This window comes from Rhinatrema bivittatum, chromosome 5 (genome assembly GCF_901001135.1).
Source record: "Rhinatrema bivittatum chromosome 5, aRhiBiv1.1, whole genome shotgun sequence".
In the NCBI taxonomy this organism is placed as follows: Eukaryota; Metazoa; Chordata; class Amphibia; order Gymnophiona; family Rhinatrematidae; genus Rhinatrema; species Rhinatrema bivittatum.
The window spans coordinates 73,118,069-73,139,420 of record NC_042619.1 but is presented as its reverse complement, the minus strand read 5'-3'; the positions used below and the strand labels follow the sequence as shown (position 1 = coordinate 73,139,420).

Genomic DNA, 21,352 nt, shown 5'->3' with positions numbered 1-21,352 from the left:
AGAAAAGAAAAACCCTACAGAGTTGGGGGGTTTTTTCTTTTGGGACCTCCCAGTTTCTTTGCCAACAGAAGCTTCAGCATGCCAAGGGGGCACCGCCTGTGCAGTCAGGGTTCAAGCAGTGAATCAGGGCCAGACAGGCCAGCAAGTTTTTTTTTCTGTCCACCCAAACCCCCCCCCCCCTCCCCACACACACACACACACCTTCTCTGGACAGGTACCCAGTCTGGAGGTGGCTCAGAAAGCAGGGAAGCTGGAGCAAGTGATCCAGGTCCTTGCAATAGGGTAGCAGCAATTGCAGAATGCCATTCAAACTCAAATTGACCAGTAGCAGGTGCTGTGAGAACAACTTATACAGCAAAACACAGTGCTAACACAGATAGCACAGGCTGTGCAGACTGCTGGACCAGGATACCTCAGGCAAATCCTTATCTCAAATCCTGTTTAAAATGAAAGCAGACGAAGACCCAAAGGTCTTCCTGAAAAACTTTGAGATGACCACCCACCTGTTAGCTTAGTCCAAAGCCAGTTGGACTACATACTTGGCTAACTTGCTCATGGGCAGAAGTCAAGCAGCTTTCCAAGTAGACAACCCAGATGGGAGGGCTGCCTATGTGGAAGTAAAGGCCGCTGTCCTGGAGAGAGCTGGGTATTCCTCAGAAACACACCAGCAGCAGTTCCGAGGGGAGCCCCCAAAACCTCTTTCATCATCAAGGCGAAAACTGGCCTTGAAGTAGTCCAACAGGTGCTTCTGGAACACTTCTTAGACGGGCTTAACCAGCCCATGCAGAATTGGGTCTGCCAACACACAGGGCTTACGTTGGAAAGAGTTCTAGAAGTGGTGGATGCCTTGTACCAGGCGCAATTAATGACCAACATGGTAAGGAGGCTAGATTGATAGCCTGCACAAATGAAGCAGTGTCCCTCAGAGGCAGAAAGCTCGTCTTCTGTACCTAGAACCCAGGCCACAGTCTCTTCCACGTGCTTTAATTATGGTCAGAAAGGTCATTTGTTAAGGGACTATCAATTTGAGGGACCGAAAGTTTTGGACATCAGCTTAGTGACCCAGCCAACATTAGAATGTAATTTCTCTGGGGATATAGGAAAATCTCCAAAGCAGGAAAAATCCTCACCCCGGAAAAAGAGAGGTACCTCAGGGAATTCAACTCACCTCAGGAATGAAACTGTGAACAATTTTTCCTTCTGTGCCGGGAATGGTCATCAAGAGGACCTCTGTCCATTTGGAAGGCTGAAAATAAAGAGCCTTTGACGGGACTAAAGGCAAACATGAACCTACCCAGTAGGCATGCTGTTTTTGTAATGAGGAATAGTGTCCATGGATAAATGACATGGAGTACAATCGCAAGCTGGAGGAACAGCGCATGAAAGAGCAGGCAGCAATAGCAAAATGAAAAATGGGAACAAGACTAGGTGAACACGTTTGCAAAATTGTTCCTTAGTGACTGTTCCTCATCAGCATCATAAGAAATTGGCCACAAAGTGCCCACCTAAGCATTGGTAGATTCAGGGGCTGGCAAGACTCTCGTTCATGAGGACCTCCTCCAAAATGTGCATCACTCACAAGAGAAAAGACACCTGTGTACATGGGGACAAACAGGAATATCCAACCAGTCAGGACCTGCTGATGACCCCTGCAGGTCAAGCCATTATGGAAGCGAGAGTCCTTCCTAAGCTCCCAAACCCAGTTATTCTGGGATGTGATTGTCCCCAGTTTTTAGCCCTGTGGAGCCAGCTCACAGGGAATCAGGGCAGCCCATCCAGGGGTGGGTCACCAGTAAGGAAGAGGCAGGCATGGCTGGATGCCCGGCCTGACAAGGCTGAGCTGAGGGGGAGGTTATGTGAAGGACCATATAAGAAGTTCCATCAGAACACTTTAAATGATTGGCTACAGCTTTCTATACTGGTCCTCCTTAACTCCAAACCCAGCAAGGGATTCTGAGCAACGATGGATCATTGCAAACAGGGATAAGAGGCCAGGGTCTGAGGGATGAGGGAAGCCCCAGAGAGAGATGGAAGCCTCAAGATAACGAACTGTCAGTTACAATTGTTTTGTTGAATTGCACAAACTAGCTAAGTTGTTTTGTTTATTATTGTTCACCAATAAAGAAGCTTATAAAGATTTTTGCCAGAGTCCAGCCTGCAGTCTGTTCTCTGGCTAGTCCTGACCGCTTGGCATCACAGCCTCTCATAGAATGAAAGATTGAAACATAGAAACATGATGGCAAAAAAGACCTTATGGTCCATTCAGTCTACCCATCCATCTAATTAATTTAGCAGATAATTGCCAGTAGTTTAAATTATGCAGACTCAATTATTGGCAACTAATGTAAAGTACTACGCAAAGGAGACATTGTCTCACATCTCGATATACCAAAAATCAGCCTTGTAATATTTGGAGCTTATGGCTAAATCTAACTAGTAATCCTACCACCACATTACAATAATCTAAGACTGACATTACTAAAGCAGAGACCACAGATTTTAAAGCATATAAATCCAAAAAAGGACGCAAATTGTGTACATACAGCTATCCAATATTGGCTGAACTGTCAAAAGTTGAGAATTTATCTTAAGCCCTGCCAATACACAGAATTTTAGTTTTAGACTTATTCGTCACTAACTTACTATAATGAAGTGTGAAGGAGTGTCCGTGAAAACCTTCCTTAACCAGTGCTGGACCAGGCATCTGGCCCTGGTCCACCTTAAAAAGTATAAGGCAACCAGGTAGCTCTCAGGGCAGGGCCCTGAGAGCAGAGTTAAGAGTACAGCCCTAGGAGAAGGAAGACCATCCCCAGGGTCTTCAGGAGAAAGCAGTTCCTGTAACATAAGTTGTCCTAGCCATGAGTAAGACAGGAAAGGCAGCCCCCCTTCTAGTGAGAAGACTATGAATGTGAATTTTTTAACCTGAAGTTTTGTTGCTGAGAGAAAACAGACTGTTGGTATTTTCTGCACTGTAAATAAAGCCCTTGAAAAAGCTTCAGGCTACTCGTACTATCTTATAGAAGCTATAGTCAGATCATCTTCAGACAGCAATTCAGAATCCTTACATACTCATCTAAGTCTCTTCCCAAAGGAATCATGAACTGGATGTCATTGGCTTGTATAATATGTGTGTGTGTGTGTGTATATATATGTGTATATATATATATATATATATATATATATATATATATATATATATATATAAAAAAATTCAGAAACCTCACAGATTCATCCAAGTTTGTTCCCAAATGAACCCGGAACTAGATATCAGCTATATATATATGCCAATGATGACACCCAGCTGAAATACTTTCTGCCAGGGTCCTCATTAAAATATTAAAAAATAGCAGGGAGAGACAGGAGCCCTGAGGTATTCCCATTCTTGCCATCTTTGACTGAGAAAAAGCATTTTCAACTTGAACTACCCAAGACTGATCTTCAAAAAGGAGAGAATCTAATCACTGACTCTACCAACAAGTCCCAAATATTGACATCTGTTATTAAAAAATTGATGGTCTACCAGATCGAATGTACTGGAGAGGTCAAGCAGAACCAAAAACATGGACTGTCTAGCATCTAAAAAGTGCATAACCTCATCAGTCAAAGAAAGCAAAACAGTCTTTGTGTTATGTCCAGGCCAAAAGCATGACTGGATGTCAGACAGCTTGCTCAACACTCTAGAAAATACAATTGACTAAAAGCAGGTTACTCCACAATTTTTGACAAAATAGACAAATTAGAGAGAGGTCTGAAATTATCATGTAGTTTTGGGTCCAACTGCAGCTTTTTCATAATAGCCTAACCACTGACCTCTTAAGATACATTGGTAAGGATCCTTCACTCAAGAAAGTATTAACAATACCACACAGCCACTGCAAACCTCCCCCTGAAAAGGATTCGATCAATCCAGGAGGGCAAAGATCTAAAAAGAAAGCAGCTATAAAGGTCACTTTAAGGGAAATCTTAATAGACCAGTGATGGTTTAAACACCACTTAATAAAGTCCCTTTGATGCGAAGATAAACCTTTTGGGGAAAACAGGTACACAGCCTTGTGAGCTCACTGCAAGCTACAAGGAAAATATACAAAATTTACTATTGTATCTACCTTTACCCGAGGCTGATTGTGAAGAAGCCTTCATAAAATGTGAGCTAACTCTTGCAGTATATCTTAAAATATTTGGCTGAGCAGTAACTAAATAAACATAACTCTGAAAAGCAGAGAGAACCTGCCAAACAAAATTTTATCTGACCGGCTCCTAAGTGGCCTGAACAGAAAATATAAAAGAAGGAAAACAAGATGTTGCTAATATATATATATATAATATGAAAAAGAGGGAAAGCTACAGAGATGTTCTCTAACCAGCTAATTTAAAAAAAAAAAAAAAAAAATCCACGCATGCGCTCATAAATGCATGCATCGGCACGCTACAATTTTATATCGCACGTGCAAGTAGGCGCATATCATTTAAAATCCCCCTGCCACACGTGCACGTAATCTTAAGAGGCAGCTCAAGTAAATGTTCCATGTGTATTTCCGCTAGGGCTTTAGTGAATTTTGCGCATGTATGTAGGCGGATTTTAAAACATGCTCGTGCGCGGGGAAAAAACTGTTTTTCAGATTAGTCCCTACCTGGTCGTGTGACTACAGCTTCCTCGCCCATCATGATGCAGATTGGGTCACACCAAGAGAACATTCAGTTCTATGTACTATCTAAAGCATCCAGCCCTCTTGTACATGGACTACCCTGGCTGAGTCTTCATCAACCATATATTGACTGGAATTCCTTACAGATTGACCAATGGGGTCCGTCCTGCTGAGAACATTGCATTGTTTCATCTTTGTCTCCGGCCTCATCGCTTCAAATCACCTCATCTGAAATGCTGGTTTTGCCGCTTCATTGTGCATCCTGTTCCTACATGAACTCGGTATTGTTGTCCTCCTGCCAAAGAACCTTTGTCTGTCGATCAGCATCAGTCTCGGGCCTTGTCCAAGCTTTCAACCTTTTCTTCAGTTAAGTCTTCTGCTTTGAATGGTTTTTCAGTCCAGTCTTGAAACCAAAAAATCTCTGGATCCTGGGTCTGGGTCCCCAAGCCTCCATTTGGTAAAATGGTATCTTCATCTCCTCAGAAGCAGAAGAAAAGAGGCTTGAGGAGGGGGGTATTGTTAGAATCCAGCCGCCTTCCCAGACTCCTCAACAGTGGACATTCCCCGTGCAGCAGGGAGCTGCCATTGGATGCTCTGATGCGTGTGATACTAGGACCTGGCGAAGAGACATTTAGGGCTAGCGTGCGCATCGGCGCACATGATTCGGCACACAGTGGGAGAGTCGGATACCTGCCCCGATGATGATGTCACACGCTTAAGACTACTTAGCCTGCCTGGACTTAGATTTGTTGCATCAGCAAGGAGGTCTCCTGGTTCCTGCTCCTCCTGGTTCCAGTCTTCTGTCTTGCTGAAGCCTTCCAGCCTGATTCTGCCTTCAGTGTCATCCTGGTTCCTGCTTTCAGCTCCAGCCTGATTCCTGTCTTCAACTTTTGCTGGGTTCCTAACTTTAGTTTCTGCCTGGTTCTGTCTTCTCAGCCTTCAGCTTTGCTTCAGTCTTCACCTGTGGGTCTGCTGCAGTCTTCAGCTCCACTTCAGCCTCAGCCTTGTTTCAAGCCATATACTTTGCCTCAAGCCATCAGTCTTGTCCTTGCCTTGCTTCAGTTGCAGCCTGGTCTTTGTATAGACTTTTGGAGACAGTCATAGTCTGGCCCATGCCAAGATTTGCTCACCCGCTGCTGGCATCACTGCAAGAGGGGCTCAACCATACACAGTTCCTTACAGTTGTATAGGTAACCCCTGGAAAAAATATACCACACCAGAGAACAGATTAGAGGATTTAAAACTATAGAGCAAGGTGGTGTAATTTAAGGATTGCAGTTGCTAGGTACAGTGAAAGACAAAGATCTTTGAGGTTCCTGGCTGCCAAAGCACTCCAAAGTTATAATCACTGGACATCAAATAGCAGTTGAATGGATGCATACGTTAGTAAAATACAATGAAATCAATAATTCCAGAGCTGTAATTATTAAATAGTTAAACTTGGAGAAAAAAATGAGGATTTATCAAGCATATAAGAAAACAGAAAAGTTATAAAATGAAGGCCGGCAAATGATGTTTCAAGATTACTCTGAAACTGTTGGCTAGAAGTAGAGAATTCTCTTCTATCAGTATGGAGCTGCATAAAAGGGGAGTTAAACTTGCATTTATTTACCTGACAAAGTTTAAGGTCCATACACAGAACAGCATCAAAGCCTTTGAAGAACTGAATAATAAAAACTGAAGAAGGGATTAAGACCCCTGTTCCTTGAATTTCCTAATTCATTTTCCTTTCAACATATTTTTCCACAGGATTGGTTGGCCTTTAGCATATTTGCCACAGCAATAACCCTCTATTATGTTTAATAATGGAAAATGTATTATTTTTTTGTATTTAAATGTAATGTACTGTTTAATATTCCTTTTTTCTGCTTTCTGTTAAGAGCCTGATAAATTGGGTGGAAGATTAGTATGTATAGGTTATAAATAGAAGAAAGAGTGGGGTAATATACTGTATCCCCATGTTGTATGTCAAGGGAAATTAGTATTTCTCCTTTAAATGTAAATAGTTTGCACTCACTCATTGAGAGGAAAATTTCTGACTTTCTTTAGAAAAAAAATGTTATATATTAATGCTACAGGAGAAGCACCTGGGTGACATTGAGCAAGCCAAACTGCAGAAAGATTGGCTAGGACTGAGGCCATCCTTAGATGGGGTGACTCCCTGTCTGCCGTCTAACGTCTGCAATCGCTTCCTTTCTTAAGAGCGTTGGTGGGCCAGGAGTTGATGAGGCCCAAACATCGGAGACATCAGTGATGTCTGATGGCCCAGACCACCCCTGGTCTTCAGTCTCAGGGGTGGAGGGTTGGCTGATTCGCCCCCAGGGCCCGCACCACCTCTTAGGGTCAGCCCTGGTAGGACAAACCTATTTCTCCTCTATCACTAGGAAACAAAGTGGGATATCTATTTTAATTTTTTTAAATAGCCACTGCTTTGAAATTGGAAAAAGTCATTAAGTATGAAGAGGGCAGATTCATCTTTATTACAAGAAAATTATTTGGAGATAGGCAGTATATGCATCCAGTCAGCACAGCTATAATTCTGTCTCAAAATATGGAAAGAGCTAGTCCAGTAAGTGGAGCATAAATCATATTGGCAGGAGACTTTAATTTTGTAATTAATCCCAGAATAGAGAAATCACCGCTTGGGCCCCATACTACCCCTGCAGTACAACAGTTGATTAATTCCTTGATCTCTTACTTGAATCTAAAGGAGATTTAAAGAATAATTCATCCTGTTTTATTCTAAAACCTAGTGTTCCAGCTCAGTAATAAATTATATGTTAATATCTCAAGATGTTTTGAAGAGCTGAGATATTTTGGACCAGTCCTTCATGAATATAACTCTTACTAAAAACAGAATTCCGGGTCTGGAACCTAAGGCGCACTCTGGGCCCACACTAGACCACATTTGGTAATTCCAGGGGGATCGGGAAGGTGGGTCAGGGTGGGGGATGAGAGGGCCAGCCTCATAGGGGGCAATTTTGTGACAGAGGGCTTGGGGTGGGGGTCAGTGCTCAAGGGTTTTAAAGTTTTTGAAAAAAATTTTTGGGGGCGGGATTTATCCTCAAGTAGACTGGATGGACTATAATGTATCTGGGGATTATACTTTCAAGGGATTTGATGCATCTTTACGAGATCAATATAAAACATCTGATGGAAAATACTACAATGACCTTGAGAGCATGGAAACCTCTGAATCTCTCTTTGCTTGGATGAATATATTTATTTAAAATGGTAATAATAACTAAATGGTTAAACATTTTTTGGATAATTCCCATATATTTGGACAGATTCTTTGTTTTCCCTTCATAAAGAGTTCAGACATTATTTATGGAGGGGGGAAAAACCATGCTTTTCTCTCTTGCAACTTATGAAACCTCAAGGTGAGGGAGGATTAGATCTACCTAATGGGAAGCTGTATAATATGGCAGCTAATTTACAACATATAGGAGATTGGCTTCAGGGAACTATTACACGTCACTCCATTTTGAATCTGGTTTAGTTTCTCCTTTGTCATGCCAGTTATCCTTCATATCTCTTCTGGGCAATTACCAGTTCACTTGAGGAACCATTGTTTGCTTGTCCCTTTGCAAAAAAAAACTTGGCAGTGGCTGACTCATAAGCTCCAGTTGAATCCCAGAATGTCTCCATTTTTACCTTTCGTAGGAAATTAACATTTTACTGGAGCATATAATCAGGGATAATTTCTAGTTGGAAAAGACGGGGACTGATGATGGTGGGACTATTTTTGGGAGAAAGTGGGAATGTTCTTCCATTTGTAGACCTACAGGAATCTTTTGCTTTGATGAGGAAAGATTATTTTAGTTACTTACAGGCTCACCACTATGTGAGTTCTCTGAGCCATTCTGAATTGATAAAAGAACAATGGAAAACATTACATTTATTTATTTATTTTAAGTTTTTCTATACCGGCATTCACAATAGATATCGCATCATGTCGGTTTACAATTAACAAGTGGATAGGTAACAAAAAAAGGTAAAAACTAATATTTATCTTAATAATAATAATAATAATAATAATAATAAAACATTAAACAAGAGAAGGCTAAGGTATGCAGTTACAATAAAACAAGGGAGTAATACAACTTGGAGCATAGAAAAGAAGCAGGGGATTAAATCGAAAGAACGTAAATGCCAGTCAATGTGCTTAAGGCATTAGTGAATTGTGTTTATGATGTAGGAATATTAATTATAAGGTAGGGAAATTAGTTGCCGTGAATAAGGCAAAGTCTGAGTGCTTAGTTAATGATGGAGTAGGTTCAGTTTAGTTCAGGAAAGGCTTTCATGAATAGCCACGTTTTGAGTCTTTTCCTGAATGTGGGCAGGCAGGGTTCCTGTCTCAAATCTGGTGGGATGGAGTTCCACAGTGTTGGTCCTGCAGTGGAGAACGCCCTGTCTCTGGTGGTTATGTGCCGCATGGATTTGGAGTGTGGTACTTGTAAGGTTTCTCTATAGGACTCTCTGATTGGTCTGTTGGATGTAAATTTTTTGAGAGGAATTTGAAGGTTGAGCTGAGAGTGTTGGTGTATAGCTTTGAAAATAGTGGTTATGGACTTATATATGATTCTGTAGTGAATTGGTAGCCAGTGCAGGTCTTTGAGGATTGGTGTTATGTGGTCTCTTCTCCGTGTGTTAGTTAATATTCTCGCAGCCGTGTTTTGAACCATCTGAAGGGGTTTCGTGTGAGATGAGGGGAGACCTAATAGCAAAGAGTTGCAGTAATCTAGTTTAGAAAATACTATTGATTGCAGAATAGTTCTGTAGTCATGAAAGTGGAAGAGAGGTCTTGTTCTTTTTAAGACTTGGAGTTTATAGAAGCAGTCCTTAGTAGTTTGATTTATGAATGCTTTTAGGTTTAACCTGTTATCAAAGATAGCTCCCAGGTTTCTTACTTGTGGAGTTTGTAAATTGGGTGGAGGATTTGAGTCAGTGTTACTGTATTCAGATGAAATTAGGAGGAGTTCGCTTTTAGAGGAGTTTAGTATTAGATTAAGGTTGGAGAGGAGTTCATCAATTTTTTTAAGACTAGTTTCCCAGAATTCTAGGGTTTTGCTGTAGGATTCTTTGACGGGGATGACTATCTGGACGTCATCTGCATAAAGAAAGTGTTTAAGGTTTAAATCAGTTAGCAGTTGGCAAAGAGGGAGCAAGTAGATATTAAAGAGCGTTGGTGAAAGGGAGGAGCCTTGTGGAACTCCCGTAGATGAAGGGTAGTGTTGAGATTCTTTATTGTGAATTTTGACTTTGTATTTTCTGTTCCCTAAGAACGATTTGAACCACGATAGTGCTGTTCCTGTTATTCCGATGTTTGCTAATTGAGTTAGTAGGGATGAATGGTTAACCGTATCAAAGGCCGCTGAAAAGTCCAGGAGGATCAGTAAATAAGTGTGACCTTTATCCAGGCCCATGATGAGGTAGTCGGTCAGGGAAATTAGTAGTGATTTAGTATTTAAAGCTTTTCTGAAGCCATATTGGGACGGGAACAGAATTTTATGTTCCTCGAGGTAGTCTGAAAGTCTGGAGTTAACTAATTTTTCCGTTACCTTAGCTATGAATGGGAGATTGGATATAGGACGGAAATTGGTAGGATCTTTAGGATTTAAGTTGGGTTTTTTCAGAAGCGGTTTGATGGATGCAATCTTCAGGTCGTCTGGGTAGCTTCCTTGTGCTAGGGAGCAGTTAATGATGTCTGTCAGAGCATTGGAGATTGTGTCTGGTATTAGCAGGAGAAGTTTGGATGGGATGTGGTCTAATGGGTGAGATGAAGGTTTCATTTTCTTTAATGTAGAAAGTAACTCAGTAGTAGTGATGGGTTCGAAGGATTGTAGAGTAATGTCTTTGTTGTGGTGGAAGTATGTGTTGGATGGCGTTGAAGTGTTGGTTCTCAGCTGTGTTATTAGGTTTGAGATTTTGTTGCTAAAGAAGAGGGCCAGCTCCTCTGCTTTTTCTTGAGCTAGGTTAGCAGGGATGTCAGGAGTCGAGGTTTGCGTTAGGTTAGATACATAGGCAAAGAGGGCTTTGGAATCAAAGATTATGTGATGGTTTGATATTACATGATTGGTTTGATATTGAAGACTCAGTACGATCAACTTTATCTTCTTTGTATAAATTGATTCGATTAGATGGCAAATGGGATTATATATTCTTGTGGAATAAATGGTTGTCAGAATTGCAAGTACAATAACCTATACATTTGTTTGCTAACTTGTTTTGCATCTGTTCAAAAGATTTCATCTAATGTACAATTACAGGAAACTCAATTTAAATTCTTAAACAGAGCTTTTATTTCATGACATGCATTTCTGACTCATATGACAGATTCAGAGAAATTCATTGGGTCGATTTTAAAAGGTACATGCGTTTGCCGGCGGGCACACATGCGTGCATTGCTGTGCGCATGTTATAAAATACGATATCCGCGTGCGCATGTGCAGGTGGGTGCCCCATTCGCGAGTACAGGTTGGGGGGAACTTTTCAGTTATGCGTAGCAACGTGATCAGCCCTTTTCCTAGTTCCCTCCTAGTCCGCTGAAATTAAAGATCGGTCTGGGAGGGAACTTCCCTAACCCTAACCTTATCCTTCCTCCCTCTTCCCCTCTCCTCCTTGACCCCTAAACTAAACCTATCTCTCCCCAAAATTTTATTTTTTTTTTAAATTCTTACTGCTCCTCCAGAGCAGAAGTAAACTCCTTGCGCCAGCCAGCTGCCAGTGTGCGCTTTCCGGGACAGCATCTAATGGCACTGTCCCAGCCCGTCCCCCACCCCTCCCTGCCCAGACCAGGCCCGCCCCTTTTAGCAGGCCCAGCACTTCTGCGCATATCAGGGGTTACGCACCTGGCCGTGCCTGTTCTAAAATGCGCGCAGCATGCACAAGGCCCAGCCAGGCATATAACCCGTGATCTTACTGTGCAAAGTGCTTTTAAAATTCAGGCTTAAATGTTCCACTGCAGTGGAACATTTGGGACATTTTTTTTGGCTTTGTTCTAAAGTACAGCTATTTTGGAAAAGGGTATACATTTATTTGGAATGAATTACTTCCCAGTCTTTGACTCTTGATGCCTCATCTGCACTGTTTGGGGATACTCATACCTCTTCCTATTGCTTGCCATCACAGCAAATTTGGATTTGGAAGGTCTTACTGCTGGCAAGATTTACTATACTTTTGGAGACATTCCATCCTTCCTTCCATCACATTCTGTAAAAATAAAATACGTCATCTGTTAGCGATGGAACAAATGTTATGTAAATCATCAAATTCCTAAAAGAAAGAAAATAATTCTTGATATATGGTTATCATATATTTCAAAACTCCCACATGCAGCTTGAAGTCAGATTTTGAATGATTTTTAGTTGGAAATAAGGGGCATTGGATCCTTCACACTAAGAAGCTCATGGATAGGGGAGTATATGAGTTACAAAAGGGGAGGGAGGGATGGGCTGGAGCAGGGAGAGGAATCTTGCTCTAATTGAAGCTACATGTACTGTTTGAGCTTATGATACACCTCTGAAAAGGCATTTCTGAAAATTAATAAAACAGTATTCAAATAAAAGAACGTGAACTAGTAACAGCTAAAGTTGCTTTGAGCATAGCACTGCAGATCCTTTCTCAAGGCTGAAAACATTTCTTAATTATAAAATAAATCAGGCAAACTACTAGCTAATGTTATTAAACCATCTAGAAAAGCCAGTTTCATTGCAGCTATTAAGGATAGGCAAGGAAAGACTCACTTCTAAAACCTCTACCATAAACAGGCTTTGTGGGTTAAGACAAAAATTCTTATCATGCTGATGAAAATGTATTCACCAACGTAATGGAAGGAATTCAGCTGCCCAGAATAGGTTCTGAGGTGCTAGGAAAGGATAAATGCCCCATGTCAAGAGTTAACGTACGAGTTTGCTTTGAAAGTCGCCCTGCCAAAACCACTCCCACACACAATTACAACTGCTGTTTGGTAGGGGTATTTTTGCTGTGAAATTATATGGGCATATTTTTCAAAATCAAAAAGTACGGGTATAAATGAAAACCCTGTCCACATCTTGCCACCCAGAGCACCTCCCTCAAATGCGGGGAAAAAAGTGCTTTTACCCGCATATCAGGCAGGCAATTTTATAAGAGCGCTGCTTTGCCTACAGAACTGTTTCTTAATATTACCCTCTCTAACATTATACCAAATGGAAATGGGAGGACAAAAACATTCTAAAATGTGTAATCAATTTAAATATCTGGGTCTCTTATTTTTAATCTAACCTAAAATAAAAATTTTGTATCAGAAGATCTAACCTCCTCCCTCATCAACTTTGACTTACCAGCTATCATTCTAGGTGATTTCAACATGCACGTTGATAACCCTACCCTATCACCTAACTGTGAAACACTTCTCACAGCCTTCACAGCACTAGGCTTCACTCAATTAGTTAACAAACCTACCCACAAAGCTGGCCACACGCTAGACCTGATCTTCGTTAACGCTGCAATCAAGCCCGCATCTATCCCAAATTGCACTAAGGTCCCGTGGTCAGATCACTACCTCATAACAACTTCATTCTCTATAAAAGATACCAACCCAGCTTGCACTCCTTCGCCCTCCTTCAATTACAGGAAAACTTGCTCCCCAGAAGACCTTAACAATCACCTTTCACCACTACTCCACCAACTGGACCTTACAGATCCCAACGCAGCGCTTCGATCATGGAATACAATCACCGAAACTATAGCTAACAAGCTATGCCCCCCTATTACAAAAAAACCACACCAGAATTCCTCCAAAAGACAGCCATGGTTCTCTTCAGAACTAAGAAAGCTCAAACTCCAACTAAGACAAAATGAGGCTAAATGGCGCAAAAACCCAGGAACCAACACCCTTTCAATCTACAAATCATCTCTGCAGCAATACAAATCAAGCACCTTAAGATCCAAGAGGGACTACTACGCCTCGAAGATACACAACCTTGTATTCGATGCCAAAGCCCTCTTCAGCTATGTAGCCAACCTCACACAATTAAACCAACCAGAGATTGCTCATGACCAAGCTCAATCGAAAGCGGAAGAATTAGCTCTATTCTTCAGCAACAAAATCAATACTCTTCTATCACAGCTCCCCACGAACCCCACTGTTCCACTAACCACTCCTCAACCCTCAATCAACTACACTCGGTTAGAAGAACTTGACACAACTTCATCCATTGAGATCCAAGGAATTCTTAGGAAAATGAAACCTTCCTCTCACCCTTCAGATCACATCCCAGCCAAACTACTACTATCAATTCCAGAATCTATCTCCAAAACCTTGGCAGATATCATAAATTGCTCCCTTACACAAGGATTCTACCCTGACAACCTCAAACTTGCCTCACTCAAACCCCTGCTCAAAAAACCAAATCTCGACCCAAACGATTCTAACAACTTTAGACCGATAGCCAACCTCCCATTCATAGCCAAGATAATGGAAAAATTGGTAAACTCACGACTCTCAAACTACATTGAAGATAATAACCTTCTATTCCCATCACAATACGGATTCCGTAAAACCTTAAGCACAGAAGCCCTCCTCATCTCTATGACTGACCACATCATCCTAGGCTTAGACAAAGGACAAGCCTTCCTTCTGATACTACTCGACCTTTCGTCTGCATTTGATACGGTTAATCACTCCCTTCTCATCAACCAACTAACAGCCATAGGTATCTCAGGCACTGCCCTATCATGGTTCAGAACCTTCCTCAGCAACAGAGGATATAAGGTTAAGATTCATAATAAAGAATCCTCTCTTCACCCCGCGTCAGTAGGAGTCCCTCAGGGCTCATCCCTGTCTCCTACCTTGTTCAACATTTATCTGTTACCCTTATGTAAACTTCTCACCGACCTCAATCTCAAACACTTCCTCTATGCAGACGATATCCAGGTCTTGATCCCCATCGAAGAGTCACTCGCAAAAAACTCTGTCTCACTGGGAAACCTGCCTCCAAAATATCAAACAGCTTCTCACAAGTCTCAACCTGATACTAAATTCATCAAAAACGGAACTTCTACTCATCACACCAGAAAACAGCTCCCTCACACTCACCCATCCTACCGTACCAAATACTACACAAGTAAGAGACCTAGGAGTTCTAATTGACAATCACCTAAACCTGAAAGCCAACATCAACAAAACCACCAGAGACTGCTTTTATAAGCTCCAAGTGCTGAAAAGAATACGACCTCTCTTCCACACACATGACTTTAGAACGATTCTACAATCAATCATTTTCGCAAAGCTGGACTATTGTAACACCATCATGCTAGGTCTCCCCTCATCACACACCAAACCATTGCAAATGGTCCAAAATGCCTCCGCCCGTATACTCACTAACACCAGGAGAAGAGAACACATAACCCCTATCCTGATGGACCTTCATTGGCTGCCCATACACTTCAGAATAATCTACAAGGCCATTCTCACCATTTTCAAAAACATCCATCAATTAGCTCCAATCGATCTCCATATCCCCCTCCGATTACACCACTCTACAAGACCGACAAGAGATGCTTACAAAGGTTCACTTCAAGTACCTCCAGCCAAAACTACCAGACACATCACGCTTAGAGATCGGGCATTCTCCACAGCCGGTCCAACTTTATGGAACTCCATTCCCCCGGATCTTAGAATGGAACCCAGCATCTCAACATTCAAGAAAAAACTCAAGACGTGGCTGTTCACGCAGGCATTTCCTAACTCCAACATTATTTAATCTCCCATCAATCAACACGCTTCGCTAGTAATAACGTTAATAAATGTTATTTATTCAATGCTATCTATACTTATATATAATTATCTGATCTTCATTTTCCTTCTCACTCCAAGTTATTGATTTCCTTGTTATATGTAACTGCTTTTTCTGCACTATTGTTCAAATTGTAAAGTTTTATTATTATTGCACCCCTGTTTCTTGTGAACCAGCATGATGGGACTATCGTCCTGAATGTTGGTATATAAGAAAACTTAAATAAATAAATAAATAAATAAATAAGATGTAATATAAAAAAAAAAAAATTAATAGACACCTAAAATCATGGAAACTACTTCTCAGTAATGAAGACAATTTACATAGTCAAAATGGTTATATTGCTAAAATTAATCTTCCCATTATAAACTTAAATGTTAAGCATTTAAACCTCTGAACCCAGAGATTTCTCTGGAAAGGGATAAAAGCTAGAATGTCATGAAAAAAATTAAGCAGCCCACTAGAAAAGGGGAAGGAATAACTGAATTGGCAACTACTGTATACAGCATGGCTACCTAGTTGAGGGTAGCACTTGGCTGGTTTGAAGGCTTATCTAAATTTTCCCTTATTCCAATAAATAAAGCAGTGTCTCAGAATTGGTCGCTGGTAGCACCGTTAAAACACCCCCTGAGGAAAATTCCCTTGACAATCGAAGAGCACCTCCTGCCTGGAAATGGGCCAGGAAAAGATTTAGACCCAACTTAAACATTTCTCCTTTCTTTGGGATTCTTTGTTGCAGAATTTCAGAGATTAAGTGTCAGAGCAGCGCCTGCAACCAAAACACAAGGTCTGACCTCCTGGCTCACATTAAGGATTTGGGAGGGTGCGAATAGAGTGGGAAGTTTCCTATTGCGAAATTCTGGAACTTTGAAGGGGAGGGATGGAAGTTATTTTAGGGGGAAGCTTAGGGATCGGCTATGAAGCACACACAGGAGCAATTTTTAAAATTTTTTTGGCTACCACTGCTTAACCAGCAATTTTCTTTGAATATTACCAGTTAAATTAAACGTCTTAAACGTCTTTCCGCTTGTGTCTGGACATAGCCGAATAACTTATTTGTTTAACTCCAGATATCCTGAAATGCCCCTACATTATCAAGTACATTTTAAAAGCCCGCCGCGCGTAAAAGACGGCGGTTACACACATGGCCAGGCCTTGTGCGTGCCGCATGCATTTTACAAAGGGCCCGGCCACGTGTGTAATCCCGTTACGTGCCAAAGTGACGGGCCCTGAAAAAGGGGTGGGCTGGGGGATGTGGTCTGGGCGGGACGGAGGTCAGCCGGGACAGCTGCCATTAGCCATTGACCCAGGGAAGCGTGCGCCGGCATCTGGCCAGCGAGCGGAAAATACTTCTGCTCCGGAAGAAAGTAAGTAGTAAAATAAAAATACTTGGGGTATTTAAGTAGGGATTAGTGGTCAGGGTGCAGAGGGGAAAGGGAAGGAAGGTTAGGCAAGGGGTAGGGAACTTCCCTCCCAGTCCGCTCCTTAATTGGAGAGGACTAGGAGGGAACAGGGAAAAAGGCCTATCGCATCACCGCACGTAACTTGAAAATCCCCCCCCCCCCCCCCCCCCGCATGTGCGAGTCGTGGGGATGTTAAAATTCAGCAATCATGTGCGTGCGGACATCGGATTTTATAACACGCGGGCATGTTATTAAAGCATGCAGCTAACAAGAATATGTGTCAATGTGGGTGTTTGTCTTCAGGTGATAGTTATTCCTTTGCAGTGAATATATCAACTATCTCCCCTGATCGTTTCTGAGTAAATCAAGGAATGTATCTTAGAAAAAATTATTCTTATGTGTAATGACCTTCATATATGGCATCATCATGCTGAGGTAGATCTTTAAAAAGTATGCGTATCTTATAAAATCCGGGGTTGGCGCGCGCAAGGCTGCGCAAAATCGGCAGCCTGTGCGCACCGAGCCGCGCAGCCTGCCTCCGTTCCTTCCGCGTCCCCCCACAGGCCGCAGTGCCGGGGGACTCGGGACCGCCCCCGAACCGTCGCCACGCACCTGGACCTGCCTCGGACCGCCCCTGACCCCAGACATATGCCCCCTCCCGCCCCTTTTACGAAGCCCCGAGACTTACGCGCGTCCCGGGGCTTTGTGCGCGCCGGCGGCCTGTGCAAAATAGGCGCGCGAGTGCCCTGCGCACGTAAATCTGGGAGGATTTACGCACGCAGGGCTTTTAAGATCTACCCCATAATGTGCTGTATATAAAACACAATCTTTTAACTCTGCCGTGTTTTATAATCATGGGTCATTATATTTTTTGTTGACATAATCATTGTGCAACCAATGTGCTGAAAAAATATTTATGAAGCTATATAAATAAATTATGAAGCTTATAAATATTAATATGATTTATGGAATAATAAAAAGTTACATTTTTACTTAAAACCTTTCATTTTCAAGATGTAAATGAACTGTTGCCTCAGGCCCCATATTTTTAATGCTTTCATATGATATGTCATTTTAGTTATGTTTAGTCAGTAATTATCTCAAATAAAAAGGTACCAGGTTGGAGCCAATGACGGCCTCCATCTTTAATTTTTTCCCAATGGGGAAAAGGAAGCAAGTTCAAAACGGTTTCAGCTCGGTGACTTGGCAGAAAAACACCACTGTTTTAGCGTACTTATAGCTCCATATCATATGTCATTTAGGTATATCCAGCATTCTTATCAAGATTAAGGTGAAGAATGTAAATATTAAACCCACTGATTAAGTAAGAGAAACTTGTTGAGGTTCACTGACCACAGATATTTTTAAAATAAATACTATTTTTATTAAGCCTATATGTAATGGCTCCTAGTAGCCTTTTTGTACATAGAAATATACTCTCTTAAGATAACAAAGGTGTTTTTCTTTTCTTAAAGACTGTGATGGATTTCAAGCATCCTGATGGCCGTACAGTAGCAGTAATGCTTCCTCGCTGTAGCTTACTTGTGATGACTGGAGAATCTAGGTATCTTTGGACTCATGGGTATGTATTATAGTAAGTTTGTTAACAATGCTATTTATGAAGGCCCCATTATCGATACAAAATACTTGGTAGTGTATTTGCATTGGCCAGTTTTGATTTTTTTATGCATGCATCCTACTTTATATGTCCTGAGATTCAGATCTACATTAAGCACATACACAGTAACAGATAGCAATGTACCCTTTAAGGTGCCTATGTGCACAGCATTCCTCTAATGGTTGTTATATGCTGCACTTCAGAGCCTGGAGGAGAAGCAGTGGGAGCCCATTGTGTGGCCATCCACTGCCTGTCTCTTCTGTACCCACACTATGGACAACTTCAGAACTCATGGGCTGGTAGTGCATGAGATCAGCAGGCAGAAAGTGCTGGACTGTGAGTTTTGAAGTTGCTTATGGAGCCAGCACAAAAGAGACAGAGCAGGCTCCTGGTCTTCAGTTAGCTGCTGCAGGGTTGCAGATTCTGGGAAGGGAAGATGCAAGAGGTAGGGGGAACAGATACTGGGGAAATGGGGGAGCGGATGCTGGGGAAGGAAGGGCAAGTGGTGAAGGGAGAATGGATGTTGGGAAAAGGTTAAGTACCAAGATCTCCCTTAGTGGAAATTTCACCTTTTTGAGCTCCTAAATTTAGGTCACAAAAAAATGGATGGGCAGATAAGTGCAGTTGGCTGAGAGAGAGAATATAGGCAGCTAGTTCAGATTTTCAGCACTAGGCACCTAATTTACACTGCCAAAATTAGGGACTGAGATAGCTGGCCTAAATATAGGTGCTATCCCGATGTCTGGATCCAGTGATCACCATGAGCAACAATGCTCTCCTACCCAAACTCTGATACTTTGATCTCTCCCCTCCCCTCGAGCAATGATTCCCCTACTTTCCACCTCCCAATATAATAAAGATTCTCAGTAGCTCCCCACTTCTCTCTGCACTAAGAACTGGGATCCCTCACCACCATCCCTCTGCAATCTCCACTTTGTCACTGGCAGGAGAGATGTAATCTCCTTTCTACTGGCACCACTGACCAATACTGAATGACAAAGCCTATGGGTATAGGAGAAAGGAAGGGCATCACAGTTCAAGGAGAAGGGGGATTAAGGGATGAGGGTTGGGAATGTCCATTTTCAGCCAAAACCTAGATTTAGGAGAATTTTCAGCCACAATTCGAGGTGCTTAGTTTCGGCTGAAAAGTCACCTAAATCTAGGTGGCCAAAATTTGATTGCCTAGATAAGATGTTCAGCCTTGGCTAAAAACTGACTTGTTAGAAATTAAATGTTTTCTCCTTCATAATTGTAGGACTTGATATATTCCTTCCCTGGCTGTACTCCATCCTTCTGCTGAGCCTGCGCTGCAGCAGTGTGTGCTTTCTCACTAGCAATGCAGGGGTTGGAGAGCATAGTGGTTGGAGCCAGGGACCGGCTCTCCACATAGCACTAACATCTCCTATGAGTAAAGGTTGAGCAGTTGCCTGTAAGTTTGTTTTGGAATTGAGGGTTGGTTTACTTGGCGTAAAGAGAGGGATGTGCTATTATCTTTCTTTAGGTCTCTAGAGAGACCCCCACCTTGAATACTGTATTCAGTTCCTGAGGCCACATCTATTTATTTATTTGTTTGTTTGTTTATTTATTTAGCGGTTTTTATATACCGAGGTATAGCAAAAATCGCCTTCACTCCGGTTTACATTTACAACAACCTGTTACACCTAAAGCATTTAACAGTAACTGAAACTGGTTCCGAACAACAACTTAATCCAATCAATATCTACAATATAACGAGGTATATATCCGTGCTCAAATCATGTAAGGGGAAAGAATTGATAATGGGTGATAATCGATAAGGTTTCAGTGAGTCAGTGAGATAGTCATTGGAATGATATTGCATGACTAAAGTGGAAATGCAATAGGAGTGATCTGTTGTCTTATCCTATGCCATCTTTGAATGTTTGGCTGAATAGCCATGTTTTAAGATCTTTTTAAAAAGATTTAATGTTTTCTTGTGAGCTCAGGTGTTGAGGTAAAGAGTTCCATAATTTTGGGCCAACGATGGAGATGGCTCTGTTTCTTGTGGAGGACAGTTTGGCTAGCGGTAGTGATGGCACATCAAGATGTAGTTTACTTGTTGACCTAGTCGTATGTAGTAACCTGTGTATATGTATGCCATTGTCCAGGGCTGTGTTGTCTGCTTTATGAATTGCATTGTGTAGAATTGTAAGAACTTTGAATTCTATACTTTTTTCTACCGGTAGCCAGTGTAGATTGTTGAGTAGGGGGATGATGTGGTCTGATTTCTTTTTACCAGTTAGGACTCTGGCAGCGGCATTCTGTAGTAACTGAAGTGGTTTTAAGGCCATTTTAGGTAGTCCTATCAAGAGTGAGTTGCAGTAGTCAAGGCTGGTGAAAATGAGGGCTTGTAAGACGGTTCTGAATTCATGGAGGTGAAGCATCGGTTTTAGGTGTTTGAGTATTTGGAGTTTATGGAAACCTTCTTTTGTTTTTGTTGCAATGTGTTTTTTGTAGTTTAGTTCACTGTCAATCCATATGCAAAGGTCTTTTACGTTATCTTTGAGTTGTATGCAGATGTTATCAATTTGGAAGGGTGGTGTGGTTATTGATCCTGAGTTTTTTCTTACGATTAGAATGCATTCGGTTTTGCTCATGTTTAAACATAATTTTAGGTTGTTTAGCATATTTCGAATTGCATCAAGGTGTGAGGCTGCTATCGACATTGCATCTTCTATGGTGGAAGTGATTGGAATGAGGAGTTGTATGTCGTCAGCATACATGTAGTAAATTATGCCTAGGCTTGATAGGAGTTGGCCCAAGGGTAGTAGGTAAATATTGAAGAGTATGGGCGATAGAGCAGACCCTTGTGGCACTCCTGTTTCAAGGGGGATGGCTTCGGATGAGTTGTTGTTGAAGGAGACTTTGAAAAACCTGTTTTTT

General features: G+C 41.8%; 1 protein-coding gene across 1 annotated transcript in view; it reads left to right on the top strand.

Moving 5' to 3' along the window:
* The window catches only part of ALKBH8 (alkB homolog 8, tRNA methyltransferase), a 164,925-nt gene that overhangs the window by 105,539 nt on the left and 38,034 nt on the right, over positions 1–21,352 (top strand). Inside the window, exon 8 of the mRNA XM_029602449.1 lies at positions 18,309–18,415. Within this exon, the coding sequence (XP_029458309.1) occupies positions 18,309–18,415 (107 nt within the window). The remainder of the gene's footprint in view (positions 1–18,308; positions 18,416–21,352) is intronic.